The 15,995-nt window shown below is 54.3% G+C and overlaps 1 protein-coding gene across 1 annotated transcript in view; it reads right to left on the reverse strand.

Annotated features, from left to right (window-relative positions):
• PYGB (phosphorylase, glycogen; brain) overlaps nucleotides 1-15,141 on the reverse strand; it is a 17,354-nt gene extending 2,213 nt beyond the window's left edge. Inside the window, exons 1-17 of the mRNA XM_009331359.1 lie at nucleotides 15,097-15,141; nucleotides 13,850-13,951; nucleotides 11,836-11,914; nucleotides 10,860-10,963; nucleotides 9,261-9,392; nucleotides 6,574-6,685; nucleotides 5,399-5,481; nucleotides 4,304-4,447; nucleotides 3,878-3,970; nucleotides 3,616-3,762; nucleotides 3,322-3,485; nucleotides 2,850-2,964; nucleotides 2,002-2,103; nucleotides 1,717-1,864; nucleotides 1,096-1,154; nucleotides 634-775; nucleotides 75-282 (exon numbers count right to left, since the gene is read on the reverse strand). Coding sequence (XP_009329634.1) covers nucleotides 75-282; nucleotides 634-775; nucleotides 1,096-1,154; nucleotides 1,717-1,864; nucleotides 2,002-2,103; nucleotides 2,850-2,964; nucleotides 3,322-3,485; nucleotides 3,616-3,762; nucleotides 3,878-3,970; nucleotides 4,304-4,447; nucleotides 5,399-5,481; nucleotides 6,574-6,685; nucleotides 9,261-9,392; nucleotides 10,860-10,963; nucleotides 11,836-11,914; nucleotides 13,850-13,951; nucleotides 15,097-15,141 — 1,979 coding nt within the window. The remainder of the gene's footprint in view (nucleotides 1-74; nucleotides 283-633; nucleotides 776-1,095; nucleotides 1,155-1,716; nucleotides 1,865-2,001; nucleotides 2,104-2,849; nucleotides 2,965-3,321; nucleotides 3,486-3,615; nucleotides 3,763-3,877; nucleotides 3,971-4,303; nucleotides 4,448-5,398; nucleotides 5,482-6,573; nucleotides 6,686-9,260; nucleotides 9,393-10,859; nucleotides 10,964-11,835; nucleotides 11,915-13,849; nucleotides 13,952-15,096) is intronic.
• Nucleotides 15,142-15,995: the final 854 nt, after the last annotated feature.

The raw sequence follows: 15,995 nt of genomic DNA on the forward strand, positions 1-15,995 counted from the left end.
TTCCCTACCAGAGCTGGGACCTGTATCCCCATCTGACAAGCCCTGGCAAGCATTGGGGTCTCTCCAGCACCAACCCTTGGCGATCCAGGGCCTCCACGTCCTCCACCCGCATGCCAAAGATGAAGAGGTTTTCTTCGCCTGCTTCCTCAGCCATCTCCACATTGGCTCCATCCATAGTACCAATGGTGAGGGCCCCGTTCACCATGAACTTCATGTTACCAGTACCCGAGGCCTCCGTGCCGGCTGTGGAGATCTGCTGGGAGAGATCTGCTGCCGGGATCACTGCCAGGTGCAAGAGAGGCAGGAGTTAATCCTTGGCACACTGCAGCTCCCCAATGACCTGGGCCCAGGACAGCAAACCAACCCTGGGCATCTGCTAGTGGCCCTGCTGACCTCAACCTCAGCCCAACCAGCACAGCTCTGGGGCCAGAGCCAGGCTCAGCCCTGCCACAACCCCATGCGGTTGCTGTCACTCCTGCATGAAGCTGGCTTCCTGCCCTGTGTGGAGCCCTCAGGCCCTTCCAAAGGGAGAGCCAGGTGACCTGCCATGACAGCCTCTCAGGCTAGCCAGTTTCTGGGCTCAGCTGGGACATGCCCAGCTCCTGAGGTGTGCTTACACAAGACCAGACGTACCCTTCTCGGCCAAGGATACCCGGTAGTTCTCCAGGAAGATGACCTTGAGCCTGTCCCCCACATAGGGATCGTTGTTGATGACCTCACCGATGGACGTGATGAGTTTGATGATCATCTTGGCCATGTGGTAGCCAGGGGCTGCCTGAAGAAGAGCAGCCCATAAATGACGAAGGCTTTTAAGGACGGGAGAGCATGAGAGGTGCTAGTGCGGGTCCTCACCACGGGGAGAATCTGGGCCTCACCTCTGCTGTTCACATGGATCAGCAAAACCACCCTTTTCCAAATTATTTCAATGGGGATAAAGAAGTCTCATTTTTCTTGTCTAGGTGTTTCATGAAGAGCCCACCAGCAGACACACGCTGGCTAACCTACAGCGGGCCTGGCAAAGCCACAGAAAGGGGACAGCACCTTCCCCACATCCCCACTGAGCCAGGCATGCACCGAGTCCTGAACGCACGTTACCTTTCCTCCGATCATAATAGTCCTGGGCACAAAGGATTTGGACGGATCGCTTCTGATGCCTGAAAGAGCAGGGCATAACACAACTGAAGCGAAGAAAAACTGGACAGAGTTTATTGCATGCATCAGAGGTGGGCTGGGATCCCAGCCCATGTCACCTGGACCCAGCAAACTTGCAGGACCCTGAAGCCCAACCAGACATCTGCTGGAGCTGTGCTGGGCAAAAATGGGCTGCAAAGTCCTCGGAGAACTACTCGAGCCAGCACAATGCAGAGCTCCAATGACTTGCCTCCCTTCGGGCATGGGCAGGGGCCCGAAGCATACACTGGGAAGTGGGGTTTTAACTTGCACCAGGTCAGTCCTAACACCTGCAGTACAGGTGTGGGGGTTACCTAGGCCCTGGGACCCAGCTGGGCTGGAGACATGGGCTGTGAGCTTTTCCTCAGAGCTCTGTACAACCCTTCAGACACTCTGTCTTCCCTCCTGGAGAGAAGCCCTTCGTGACAGGAGGGCAGAGCTAGACTCAGGAGTCCTTGGCCACCAGCTGGCATACTTTTACACGGGAACCCTGGCAGTGACAGGCTGGGGGGACACCCCTTGCCTACCAGCCCAGGCAGCACTTACGGTTGTAGAGGGTGATAGCATGCAGGCAGTTCAGCAGTTGCCGCTTGTACTCATGGATTCGCTTGACCTGAACATCGAACATGGACGAAGGGTTGATCTTGACCTTGTACTGCTCCTCCAGGTAGGCTGCAAACTTCAGCTTGTTCTCCTGGCAAGAAAATCTGATGAGGAACAGGCGTGGGTTCCCAGGCCTTGTGTCAGAAGTGAGCGCTCGCTGCTGGGATGTTCCTGGGAGCACGGTGCCTTTAGCCTTCTTCCCCCAACCCCACCTCCAGTGCATATTACCTGTTTGACTTTCGCCACATCCCTGATAAAAGCCTCATTATTGATGAAATCCAGTAACTTCTTCAGCTGGCTCAGATCTGTGATAAAGCCTTCCCCGATTTTCTAAAAGAACAAACCAAGAGAGGGATGTCCCACCCGTGAGACACTTCACCCAGTCCACAATGCTTCCCCAACAGGGACGCCACAGTCCCATTGGGAATTGGAAGACGCACTCTGGCCAGGAAAAGGGGCACAGTTTATTATGGCGAGGTTACTTCTCTGTGTCATCAGGGTGCCCACAGGTACGGGGAAACGGGGCACTTGCAAAAACCTGAACAAGTCCTTCTCTCTCAAGGAGCTTTACAGGGAGGATGTGCGCACATGTTCCAGGGCCTCCTGGCAGCTGGAGAAACTGATGGGCAGGATATAAAGATACATTTGATTGCAGGACGTTATTCAGCTATGGCATGTCACAGCGTGAAGCAAAAACCTGTGCTAAAGGGCCTGGTAAACGAAAGAGACAGAACTGGGACTGGAGTTCCAAGGGAGCTCCTTTGTGCCTGTGAAGCTGACTGCTTTTGCAGACACCCCATTTCACACACCATGGGACTGCCTAACAGGTTGTGTGTAGCCACCGTGAGGGCAGGGAACCAGATCCAAATTTCTGCAACTTTTCTGGCCAACTCTTCATCACCGACTTTAAAGCCCAGCCAGTCTCACACCTACATGTGCAACAGGCGTGCTCCTCCCAGGCTGTCCTCGCTCACACCTGCCAGGCATTAGCCTCAGGTCTGATCAGGCCACACAAAGAGGTGATCAAAAGCAAACGGATGATGCTCAGCCCCTCACTCCAGATGCTGGCGACTCACCTCAGCAATAACATCAGCCAGTCCTGGGTTGCACAGCAGGAGCCAGCGCCTCGAAGTGATCCCATTTGTCTTGTTCTGAAACTTCTCAGGCTCGAGCTCACAGAAATCCTTGAACCTGGAACACCAGGGAGCTCTGAACCACCCACCACCACCCAGAGCTCTTCAGCTGGGCCCCCACTGTATATGCTCCTCACTCAGGGCAGTCTCTGCAGATCTCCCTGTAACAAGCGTGAACTCTCTATGCTGCGTCTCACCCCCTTCCTCAGCCGTAATGCCGAGGGTTTCACCAGCTCCAAAGGGAGATGAGTGAGACCTTGCATACGTGCGAATGAGACAGTCTCCCCAGTCTGCCATGCCCAGCAGGGCGACCAAAGCAGACCCTGACACCTGATCGCTCCAGCTAGCCCCCCAGGCTTGCAGGCAAAACGCAGTGAGTGGAGAGGGTGCGTGCCCTGGGTGTCCCCCAACTCACACTGAGTTCTTCACAATATCAGAGTGGATGCGAGCCACGCCGTTGACCGCATGGGAGCCAATCACACAGAGGTGCGCCATGTTAATACGTTTGCAGTCTCCTTCCTCGATCACCGACATCCTCCGGAGACGGTCAGTGTCCCCTGGGTAGAGAGCTGCCACCCGCTGCAGGCAGGTAGGCAGAAAGAGGGACGTTAGCAACCCAGCCATAGGACCTAGGAACATTCCCATCCTAAAGGCAGCCAGATCAAGATCCCCAGAGTTCCCACAGCCTGTGACCAGCCCAGTCCCTTACGTCCAGATGCATCTGGTTGAGGGCGTAAATGATCTCTAGGTGACGTGGCAGCAGCTTTTCAAACATGGAGACCGGCCAGCGCTCCAGGGCTTCAGGCAGCACAGTGTGGTTGGTGTAGGCGCAGGTCCGTTTCGTGATCTCCCAGGCCTGTGTTAACAGACAGCAGGTTAACGTGTGCGTGCCCAGTCCAGGAGGGGAAAGGAAACCCCGCGTGAGGACAGGACAGCAGATCTTTCCCCTGCAAGGACCTAGTTTTGCTCACCTTGTCCCAGTCCACTTTCTCCACATCCACCAGGATCCGCATGAGCTCTGGGATGGACAGGGCAGGGTGGGTGTCATTTAGCTGAATAGCCACCTGCAACACAGACTCGCTGGGCTCAGATCTGGCAGTGATAGGACTGCGACAGTGTCCTGCATGCATGGGGTTGGGGTGAGGATCAGCCCCAAGCCTCTTCTCATGGCACACACCCCAGAAACAGAGCTCCCAGGAAGAGAGCTAGTGAACCTTTGCAAGTTTTGCTCCAAATTGCAAATTTTTCCCTGGGAAAATAGGCCTGGAGATCACCTGTTTTCCAACCCAAACTGCCAGCGTCTTTGTGTATATACCCCCACTTGGTCCTGAGCACCCTGCTCATGATAGGCAGGCCTGGCTGAAATGCCCCCGGACCCTCTCTGCCCACAAACTCACCTTGTCTGGGAAGGTTTCAAAGCAGGTTCTCACAGGGTCTCGACAGCCAAATTTGGAGGACTTAAAGCGGCGGATGATGTCTTGGAGGGTAGCAGCCACCACAAAGTACTCCTGTTTCAGCCGCAGCTCCTTGCCTTCGAAGAACTGCAAGTGGGGGGACCACAGCCATCAGTGCTGCAGCTGCCATCCCCAGTTGGTAGCCAAACCCCTGGAGATGCTCATATCCACTCTGACAGGCTTCCCAACAGGCCTCGCAGGTTCAGGACCTCATGAGGGCAACTGTGGATGTTTCTCATACTGCCTTCAATGGGGCAGCAGTTGTAGGGACTGACAAGGGGCTCGGCATCCCAAACAGCTGCCTCCAGAGGGCAACAGAACCTGCCACATCCATGCCACTCCTACAGAGCAAGCGCAGCTCCCTCCCTCACTGCAAGACTCTTTGCAGGGTTTTTGGACCAAGGATTTTGGACTCCCTGCAATAGCCAGTAGCCAGTGTCTCTGGACACACCAGCTGCCTCCCATGCACACTACACTTCACGCTGGTCTATTTTAAAACACCAGCTGGAATGAGAGTGTGGGGGTAAAGTGCAGGAGATGAGCTTTTCCAGCAGAGATGCTAATCCATGACTAGATAGCGAGGGCTCTTCCCTTTTGGATCCGGTGCCCAGTGAGTGCATGGCCTGGGACAGTCCCTGCAATAAGAAATCCCTTGAACTGGGGGTGGAAACGAGTCCCCCTCATGGCTGCCTCTGAAATGACAACTTACTTTTGCAAAGGGTAAGCCATGTGAATTGGCAACTGCCTTGAATTTGAAGGAGTAGTATGTCTTCCCCTCCTTGCAGCAGGGATGTATAGAGCAGCTATACAATATGGGCCAGACTCTCAGCTGCCATCAGTCAGCAGAGACCCTCTGGAGCCAGCAGAGCTGTGTCTGCTCACTGAGAATTACGGGGCCAACCTATCATATTAAAAATCCTCAAACCAGAACAATAAACATCAGATGGCCATGACCTTCCAGTGCTTGCACACAAGGCGATACAACTACAGGGAGGATGATCCCGAGCAGCAGGGAGGAGAGACGAGAGAGTCACTCACGTTGTCATTTGGGTACAGGACTCTGGATATGTTTTCTGCCAGGTTTCTGTCCAACACCGCCTCGATGTAGTCACCCACGTTGACTGCAGCAAGAGAGAAATACACACAGCAGTGCAGCAGCTGTAGAGATTCAGGCAGGTCCCTGACACTGTGCTTTTCCCTATTCTCTCATAGAGAGATTTGTAACAGGAACATTCAGGCTACTATTAATGAAATATGAATGGGAATGTACATGTGTGAAAGGCACCAGAGAGACGGGAGGAGATGGGATAAGAGAAAGGCACATCTCCATGCAGTTTCTCAAGACACACGTATCAGGAAGGACAGACAGAAACTGAAGACAGCAGCCAGAGAAGGCAAAAAACGGAAGTGAGTGACCAGCCATTTTGCTTAAGGACTAAGGAGAAATGGGGCAGGGCAAAGAAGCACAAAGACCGCAATCACACTCAACTCCTAAAGGGTACAAAAGGCTCATCTGAAACCCAGCTCACAGCTGCCAATCAAGAATTGATGAGACATTATGAGGACTCGAGAGCCATCACCCCTTGTCCCACACAAGTTCTCCTGGCAGAGCTACTTGGACACACACATCTCCGTGCTTGCCAATATGGAAGAATAAATCAAATAATCAGTCTAGCCTAAAACCTTCCCCTTCTGTAACAGCCTAGCACTGACATTTGGTATGTTAGTTGCTCTGTATCTGCTCTTCAGCACTACAATTAGAGCCTGAAAAATGCACTAGAGAGGTCACACGTAGATCCAAAGGAAACCAACAGTAAGATGGGCTGTGCTGCTCTTTTCCTTCAGCACTAAGGGATGATGCTGCACAGTAATGACCCTCCATGGCAAGTATGGGTTTGCAGCTCATTTGGTGATGTGAGGAACACAGTGGCACGTGGTGTATCACTTGGGGAAGGGATAGGGCAGGTTTTGAGAACAGGATAAGCATAATGGGAATGGAAGGAGGATGGATGGGTGTCCTGGTGCATGAGGGCTCTGGAAGTGGTTGGAGGTAGTGTGATCCATGGATGTGCGCACAGCGCTGTGTTTTGGAGGTAGCCAAGAGATATGTGTAAAGCAGGCCAGATGGGGAGTGCTGTGCCAGGTGCTATGCACACAGGAACAACCATGTCCCAGCCTGGCCAGAAGAGAGGCAGTGGAGGGATAGCACTTACACTCTTGGAGGTTGAAGTCATTGGGTGCTTTTGCAGACCACAGCCTCATGGTGTTTACAGTGTTGTTCTTGTATCCTGGCACTGGTGTGTCGTAAGGCATAGCAAGGACAACCTGCAAAAGGACAGTATTCCCCTCCGATTAGCAGCACGATCGCCTCAGAGAAGGTGGGAAAGTGGCCAAAACCTCTGCAGGAAGAATCCAGAGGACACAGACAACTCCTGGCTGTGGTAAGAATCTCACCTCACTAAAACACACCTGCTGAGCTTCACAGACTTCCCTGCTATCATGGGCACTTCCAGCACCCACTGGCAAAGCGTTAATAGGAGAAACAGAGCTGTTTGGACCTTTACTGACAAACTGGAGTTACGAGCCCATCAATGAAATGTAAAAGAGAGTTGCAAGGAACCTGCTGACCTTCCTATACCAACTGGTGTACCTATTAATTATTCACCAGAGCACTGCAAGCATCCTCAGCTGGCCACTGCGATTCTGTCTGTGCTGGGGTAGGGCCAGGGCAGCTGGGACCTTTGTGTTTCCATCTGGGATAAACTCCACAGCCTGAATCCTGCCCGTTAGCCTTCTGAAGCCTGCCAGGACCAAACCCTACCACCGCAGTACCATTCCCAGAGCAATTCACCCAATGTTCAAGGTTTGTTGAACCTGCCTGGGTAAATCCACTGAGATCTCCAGCACCTGAACTGAACATGAGTGCAAAACTATCAGCGCAGTCTACACATGATGCTTAAGCATCAGGATGCTGCACACATGGCTACAGGGAGTAACACTGGGGCTCCCAGCTCAGATTACACTAGCCAGGCAAGGCATGGGTATGCTTCCAAGTTTGTGTGCTCCAGCTCACTGCTGTGCCAACACCTGCGTGCCTCCAGACCTGCTGAGCGGCGAGGCAAGGCACCCCAACCTCAGCCTGGAACGAAGAGGCTGAGGGCTTATGCCAGCAAAGCTGAATGGTGCTTGCAGAGCAAGGCCCTGATCCTGCGGCACGGAGCCTGGGCCGCCTCTCTGACACTGGCAAAAGGAGCCAGCATCCTCCTGAACAAGTCAGCGTGTACTGCAGTGCATGACAGCCCCGCAGCCAGAGGCTGTCCCCAAACAAAGATGTGAGAGGCAGCAGAGAACTGAACGAGCTGTGCTCACAGGGCAGGGAAAACCCAGGCAGATCAGCATGTTGGCCCTGAACAGCCTCTTTGCGCTGGCGTCAGCAACAGCTCCCCTCTGGGGAGAATCAGCAAGAGCTCAGGCTCTCAAAGCTGCTATTACCAGCTCCGAACATGGAAGCAGGCAGAAGCCTGCCCTGCCTCAGCCACGGGACTGGGGCACACATCACATGAACCGAGCGATGCTATATTTGGAGACTGCGTCTTTGGCTTTTTTGAGCCTTTCCAACTTGTTCCCTTAACGGCACCATCTGAAAATTCACCTCCTTGTAGGAAGCAGTGTTTCCACTGCACTGCTTGGTATCCCTGAAACCCTGGAGTACCGCTGGGGTCAGAAGAGGAGCACATTGAAAGACAATGGCACTCGGTCCCCACGTGGATGTCTGCTTCCCCAGAGAGCTCTGGCATGGTGCCTCCATGCTGTTTACAGGGATGTGGTGTTGAACCCCTGTGCTGTGTGTCCCGGGAATGGCCTAGGTCACCGCACAGCCTTCGACAACCAGGGTCCCTGGAAAAGGACCTGGTTTATTTCTCCTCTGAGCAGGCCCAGGCGACTCTGCAACTGAGCTTCAGCTCTTGGTGCTGAAGAGAATGGCTTGGCTTTATGACTGACTGCTCCTCGGATGGACAGAGCTGGCTCATCAGGCTGAGAGACCCTTGAACATCATGGGAACAAGGCTAGGTCATGTCCCTGAATCCCAGAGAAATTCATAGTCCTTCCTTCCTCCATCCTGGGCAGTGCTTAGACACGAGAGGCTGAAACATCTTCAATCCTCTTAATAAATCTGTGCCTCTTTAAAGCTTGCCTTCCTCAGCTATAAGACTGGAATGCATTTACGATGCAGCAGCCTGTGTTCTGAGCAGGCACGTGCTCCTGAAGCACAGCATTACCTCCCCAACTGTGGGAGGCTGAAGAAGCATTTGCTCTCCACGATGCCACAAAACAAGGCCTCCAGGCAGACTGGAGACTTGAAACCATGCCTCCAGCCTCCCCTGACAGCACTCTACCCATCAGGCTGGTCTGGGAAAGAGGAACTTGCTCTGATCACAGGAGTTGAACACCCACGAGATTGCTCCACGGCCACCCCATGAGATGAATCTCCACCCACAGCAGCAGTGCCAGAACCACCTGCAAAACCACTGGGTTTCAGTGAGTGGTAGCCAGGAGCAGTGCAGAAGGAGCCTAGCACGGCTGCCAGGGATACAGTCCTCCTCCGACATAAATCCATGCAAGACTGTGGGGCTTCACCCTGGAGATCTGTAGAGAAGGAGGCCCCAGCTGATCTGAAGTTACGGATGTGACTGAATATCATCCCTCTTTTTCCTCAAATCCTGCTGCAGCCGTAGCCAACAAAGTCACCTTTGTAATTGCAAGGGTAGCAGAGAGAATTTTGCCAGACTGGGAGAGAATGGAAGTCTGACCACCTCAGGCAGCCCGGGCACAGACTCTCCCCCTCCACGCTACCCTGGCCCATCCTCCCCCAGCCCAGCACCGAGGGAGATGTTGGTACCTGGGTGTCGATCCACTTCACACCCTCAGGGGTGTGATCCACGCGGCCGTAGAAGTGCACGGGGAGCATGTACTCTGGGCGAGCTTTCTCCCAGGGATTGCCGTAGCGTAGCCAGTCATCGGCCTCCTCCACCTGCAAGAGGCAAACGGGGTTCAGGTGATGGCTCGTGTCTCCAAATGAAGGCTAAACTCAGCTCTCCCAAGGGAGGCCAGTTTAAAAGCAAAGCTTTAGTAAGCTGGCTTTAAAAATGGATATGCAGAGGCCTCTAGAGGACAGCTGGGCTTTTTGAAACATGGATGACTACATCCCAGCTGGTATAAATAAATCAGCCTCTATGGGCTTTGCAGAGCTGTACAGGTTTAAACCATCCAAACTGCACAGACTGCTGCATTCAGTCCGTCTCGAGGCCTTTACATCCAGTTTGACCGTGATAGTGGGACATGTGGGAGGTGGTTCCCTAGAAGCCTGTCGGTGCTGTTCCTGGCCACAAACCACCCCCTCTAACCCAGGTCTTGCTAACTGCTCTGCCCTCTGCCAGAGAGGATTTCTCCTCTCTGCTCATAACAGCACCAATGGGAGTGAAGTCAATTCAGCAGAGCCACCAAGGCTGACGTGCACCAGAAACCAGAGGGGCTGAGGCACTTGGGAGAGCTGCTCTGTGCCTGCAGGCATTTCCCTGCCAGGCGGGGGGCAGGTCTGAGCCACAACCCAGCATCGCCACCACCCCAATTCTTTTTTAAGTAACATTAAGCCAGTAACAGTGGATGCTTTTTTCCCTGTTGTCACCATTTATAGGGCCTAACATTGCAGCTTCTTTGTGGGGAAGGAGGAAAAAACAGCCGTCAAACCTCTCACCCTCCCTGACTTATGGAGAGCTATTTTAAGGGGAAAAAAGGTCCTTTATGCTCAAAAGCAAGGCAAGTCTCCTAATGGAAACCATTTCCAGACATACACTAGGGAAAACTGCCAGCTGGGGCAGTTTTTTAGCCTATTTTCACTTGCAAAATATTATCATTAATGCTACAGGAGAATCCCTGTTTAAGCCCCTACTGCCAGTCTCCCAGGGAACCCGGAGCAGCAGCACCCCAGGCACTTGTACTGTTCCATCATGTTCAAATTCATCCTCCACCAGACACCTTCATGAGGTGTTTAGCCACATCTCCATCCTTAGCCTGCCTCCTTGCCCGCTCACTGCCAGGTTGGATGGGACTCTCGGGTTGTTGCAGCTGTGCCGTGGAGCCCCGGGCAGGGAGACCTCTGGTCCCAGCCATGCCCTGTGGGCTCAGCTCCAGCACCATCTTTCCAGGCTGGTGACTGGCATGGATGAGCTTCCGCGTGTCCCCAAGTGAGCGCCTGCCGCACACGCACCCCACCGCCCTCGTCACTTCTCTTTGCTCAGGCAGTCAGAGCCCTAGGGTCAGCACAAGCAGTAGGGAGTGACAGCCCATTTGGCACCAGGTGATGGGCTCAAACACCCAGTTTATGAACGGCTCAATGCACCGCTGTGCTGTTTGTGCGGCCAGGCCTTGTCCACAGGCAGAGGTGGCCACCGCAGCATGAAACAGAAGGAGAAAGGGTGACTTGAGTTTGCCAATGTACCTGCCAGCCGTCGACAATCTTCTGATTGAAGATACCAAACTCGTAGCGGATGCCGTAACCGTACGCCGCCAGCCCCAGCGTGGCCATGGAGTCCAGGAAGCAAGCTGGAAGAACAGAGCATGGTCATGCTGCAAGGAACCTCACCCCTCACTCGCTGCACTTGCTGTGGCGTGCTGTGCATGGGGGGGTGAGGAGCTGCTACAACCAGTGCCGCTGGAAACATTTATTACTCAGAGGAAATCTGCGTGCAGAAGGTACAGAATGGGACAGCCTGCAGCAGCACCCCATGCACGTCCTGCTGAGCCACCACAAACACCCCAAAGTTGCTGGTGACAAGGACAGGTCACCAAAAACCCAAACCCAGCCTTGTCGCAGTGAGAGCTCTTCTAAACTTGCCCAAGGTGCCCACGCCTTGCTCAAAGCCTGCCTGCCTGGTAAAGCAGGGCTTCTGAACCTGACTTGCTGTTCTACCAGCTACTTTGCTATTATTGCTTTCAAAGCAAACCCTTCCAGCCCTCAGCCTGGGACAGGTCTGGTAAAGATCAGCCCCGGCATTTCCTCCGCATTGGGGAGCTCTCATGTCCAACAGTCCCGTGGGACAGGCAGACTAAAACAGCAGCCAACAATCTGCCTACGTGAGAGCTGCTTGGGTGCCTCCGAAAAGCGAGAGATTTCACAGAGAGGTGAGGAGAAAGGCTCCAGACAGCCCCTTTCCGCTGCAGCCCCGCCTGCTGTGGTGCAGACTACACAACTACATCTCCTGGATGCTCTCACTGGGGAGGGGGCTCGTTTCTGGCCAGCCAGGAGCAGGCAGGAGGGTACCACGCTGCTGACGGGCTGCGGGGCAGATGCGGGCTGAGGTCTGCATGCTGTCATGCTGCGGTGCCAGCAGCGAGGGCGTGACAGCCTCCAGCCAGGCCACCCTCTGTCCCCATGCACTCTGCGCGACGAGGGGGCTCCCCTCTCCCTGTATTACCTGCCAGGCGGCCCAGGCCTCCGTTACCAAGCCCAGCATCTTCTTCGATTTCTTCCAGCTCCTCCAAGTCCAAACCCAGCTATTGGGGAAAGAGCCACAGCAGAACACGTCACCACCCGAAGCCCACACCCTGGGGCTGCTCTCCGAGGAGTGCAAACACAGATCCCAGAACAACCCACACCACAGGAAATTAAACCCACAGGGTTTAATTTGCACACACACCCCCCCCTCCCCTTCCCACAAAGCATCTCACCAGCCTCTGGTCCCCGGGCAGCCCAATTAATTGGAAAACAATTTAGCCCATCATCAAACGTCGCTTTCCCATGAACTAGGTTTCCTTAGAGACCTCAAACAAAACACTGGTCTCCTGGCAGCCACTCACACCAGGAGGCCCTTCCACCGAACTCGCCACTGGAGACAGGATGGCGAATGGCCAAGTCGGCGTGCAAGGGTCTGCCGAGTCCCGCCCGGGTACACGCGCCGCCTCTCTGCTCGCGCCTGCCCAGTCCTTGAGGAAGGGCACGACCACGCTGGCAGCTGGTTACTGCAGTGTTCGCCATTACGCTCCGTGCCTTCCTGCATCCTGCCCAGCCTGCTGCCAAGCTCCTTGGCCGGAGTCCATGGCTGGAAGTGGTTGTCTCCTCTGCTGCATCTCTTGGGCCACTTCTTCTCCAGCCCCGGGGGCTGCTGCCAGATGAAGGCTAAGTATGCCAGCAGCAAGGACTCTCCAGGATTCAAGAGATGCTGCCTCTCGGAGGGCAACAGTATCTCACCTCGGTGCCACGGGGGACAGCAAGGAGGGAGGCAAACACCATGGCGCGAGGAGTGAGGCGAACACCATGGCTGCTCCCCAAACCACTCTCCCAGCGCTTCAGTGGTCTGCAACCAAAAGCCAGGAAAGCCTCATGCACAGTGTGACGGGGTCACAGAAACCAAGGCGAATTCTCTCAGTGACAGAGCCATGCTGGATACGAGACTTCTCATCCCAGCTGGCCACTGGCCATGATGAGCTCCACATTTTGGAGGCTACAGCGATGGAAGCCTCCGCTCACACGTTGGGCCAAATCAGCATGTGGAAAATGCCTTGCAAAGGGACTTGAGGATCCTTCCTGATAAAAAACAGCCTGCCCTCCGAGGCACGATACCTCAGAGAGGAAACGTGTCAGGTCCCTCCCTGGAAATCCCTTCCCATCCCTTGGCCGGGAAAGTGCTCACCAGGACAATTCATCAGCAATCGTAGCACCTCATTTTGAGAGATGGTGACAGAGCCCAACTTCTGCTCGGAAGTGTAACATGCATCAATCCGATGGGGCAGGGGGGAAGAGGAGGAGAGGAAATGAAGCTTTTGGGTGAGAAAGCCCAAAAACTCATACTCCATCAAAAAGGTCGCTGTCCGGCTGCAGAGGTAGCTGCAAGCCTAAGTAACAATGGCCTCGCATTTGTGATTGCCTTGGTGGTACTCAGCTGTGTTTTCTTCCAGTTTGAACTCATCTGATGACATTTTAATTCAAGCAAACAATTTCTCCCCTTTCTTCCTTCCCAGTGATTCACTTTTATCTGGCAGCGCTCTGCGGCGCCTTGCGTACCTGCATGTATGAATTGTAATTTGGTGGTTTGTGGTGCTCCAGTTTCCCCATTCTGGCCTCCCCCATTAGACTACATCTCCCGTGATGAGCCATCGTCTCTCCTAGTAATGGAAAGCTATTTGCAGCCTGGGACTCCCTAGTCTTTTGGGATGCTGGGTGTTGCTTTCTGGATACTCTTCTGGATCTCCCAGCCACTACAGGAAAACGGTGGTTTGAGAAAACCATACTCCGGCTCTCAAGGAACCCGAAGGTCCCCCCGTGGTCTTCTCTAGGGGATGAAAAACACTAACAGAGAGCCAAGCCTCGCTTTGTTTAGTCAAAATAACACATCCTTAGAAGGAAGCCCTGAGAAATAAAGATACCCAGCCCTCCGCGTGGAAAAGTTTGGCCAGTTCCTCAGGGGGACCCTGGTACCCCCAAGACTTCACCTGGTAAATGGCTTCATCGCAAGCATTCTGCAGGCCCAGGTTCACCATGGTGTTCTGCAGCGTGCGGCCCATGTAGAACTCCAGGGAGAGGTAGTAAATGCGCTGGGGAGGCAAAGCAAGACACTTACACACAGCACAGCACTTCACTGTCACCAAAGTCGCTTAAAATTGAGAGCAGACCCAAGTGCTTTCCAGAGTAGGGACATCTTCCCAAACCAGCTCTTGGCGCCTGCTCCTGAACACCACACACTGCAGTTTGTTTGTCAGAAGGATCTCGCGCGGGATGCTAGCCAACCCTCTGCCGCGCGTCTCCCTGCCAACAGCCTTCTATAGAAAAATCTCGTCGCCTGTTAAGTGTTTCCCTAATTAACTTAGGGCAAGAATTATCTAGGATGCTGAATGGTATATTTATACACCGTCAAGCTCAGCTGAGGTGATGCTTACAGTGGGCTTTTAAAGTTTTCCCATGCTGAGCTGAAGCTGATCCAAAGCCTGCTGAAAGCCGGAGCGAGCCCCCCGCCCCGCGCACGCCGGCCGGGCTCAGGGCCAGGCCCCTTCCTGCTAGTGATTTTCCAGTGCTCCTATCGCGCGGGTCCTCCTGTTCTCCCCGCGCTGAGCTTCACGCACATGTTTCACCCTGTTGAACAAATACACTGTCCCGCGGGTGGCAGGGCTCCCGGCACAACTGTGCAAGACGGGCTGCTCTGCGGTGACCTTCCAAGTTTCAGAGGAGCTGTGCCTGTGCCGCGAATGCTAATGAAAGCCTGTTTGTAGGATGAGAAGCAGTCTGTGCAAACTTTTGCCCTCACTCAGATTTATTGCTATATATATTTTTATAAATAAACAGCAATTTTTAACAGAGCAGTAGCCTGACTTTAAATCGTGCTTCCCCTTGAATCTCTCTGCTTCACAGCTGGGATCTCTCCCCACTAAGCAGCAGGATTACCCGCTCTGCCGCCTCTGCTGGGAGTCTGAAAGGGTCCATCTCTTCCTTGGGGCTCACTGGAAAGACTGAAAACATCACGCAGTTGCATAAATACTCTGCTCCTTTCAGTCTCCCGCAGGGACGTGTTTCTAGAAAATCTAAGCACAGGGGGCAGTAAGCAAACCCACTACAAGCTCCTCTTAGCCTTCATGGGATCTGTACAATCCCTTCAGCAATACAGATCAGAGCGCATTTGTGTGAGTGAGGACAAAAGGGAGAGCTCCACGCACCGGCGTAACTCCCAGTGCATGTGCACCTGTACCGGCATGAAAGTGCAGTTTGTTTCTTGTGTCAAGGCAATACTCATAACCCCGAGAACAGAGCTGACTCGGGGAGGCAGCTGCCTGCGCGCTGGGAAGGTATGTGCCTTTTCTAGTACTCACCTGCCCTCTGGGGCTCTCCAGTTAAGTGCTGGATCTGGTCTTAATTCAAAACGATTAAGGCTGAATAACATCCTGCAGCCCCCAACATCTCCAGCATCGCTGTCCTGACTTGACAAGTGGGGAGGAGAGGAGGGAGCAGGCTGAGTCCCCTAGGAACGACCAACTCCCCGGGATTTGGTGACCTGGGAGAGCTTGTCTGGTTTGCACAAGGCGAGAAACTCCTCTCCAGACTCAAAGCCAAGCTGCCTGCGGGCTCTGCAGGAGCAAAGCCAGGACATGGCTGTGCTGAGGCATGCGCCGAGACGTGGAGGTGACGATGCCCAGAGGGGACACCGCCATGGTGGTGCGAGTGCAGGACATGGCCGTGGTGAAGCGTGCAGAGGAGCTGGCAGCAGCAAGGCCCGTGTGAGGACACGCTCACAGGGGGATCACAGGGGACACGGCTGCGACAAGGCACAGGGGCTCACAGTTGTGGGGATGCCTGAGGGGGAACATGGCTGCAGCAAGGCTCATTGGGACAGGGCTGCAAAGAAGCTTGTGGGGACACAGCCACGGCAAGATGTGTGCGAGGGACATGGCCACGGCGATGCTCACAGGGACACAGCCACGGTGAGGTGCATGAGGGCCACGGCCACGGCAAGGTGCATGCAAGGTACACAGCCACGGCAATGCCCATGGGGACACAGCCACAGCAGGGTGCATGCGAGGGATATGGCTGTGGCGATGCCCACGGGGAAGAAGCCACGGTGAGGTGCACGGGGGACGCGGCCATGGCGAG

This window comes from Pygoscelis adeliae, unplaced genomic scaffold (genome assembly GCF_000699105.1).
Source record: "Pygoscelis adeliae isolate BGI_AS28 unplaced genomic scaffold, ASM69910v1 Scaffold259, whole genome shotgun sequence".
NCBI classification, from domain to species: domain Eukaryota; kingdom Metazoa; phylum Chordata; class Aves; order Sphenisciformes; family Spheniscidae; genus Pygoscelis; species Pygoscelis adeliae.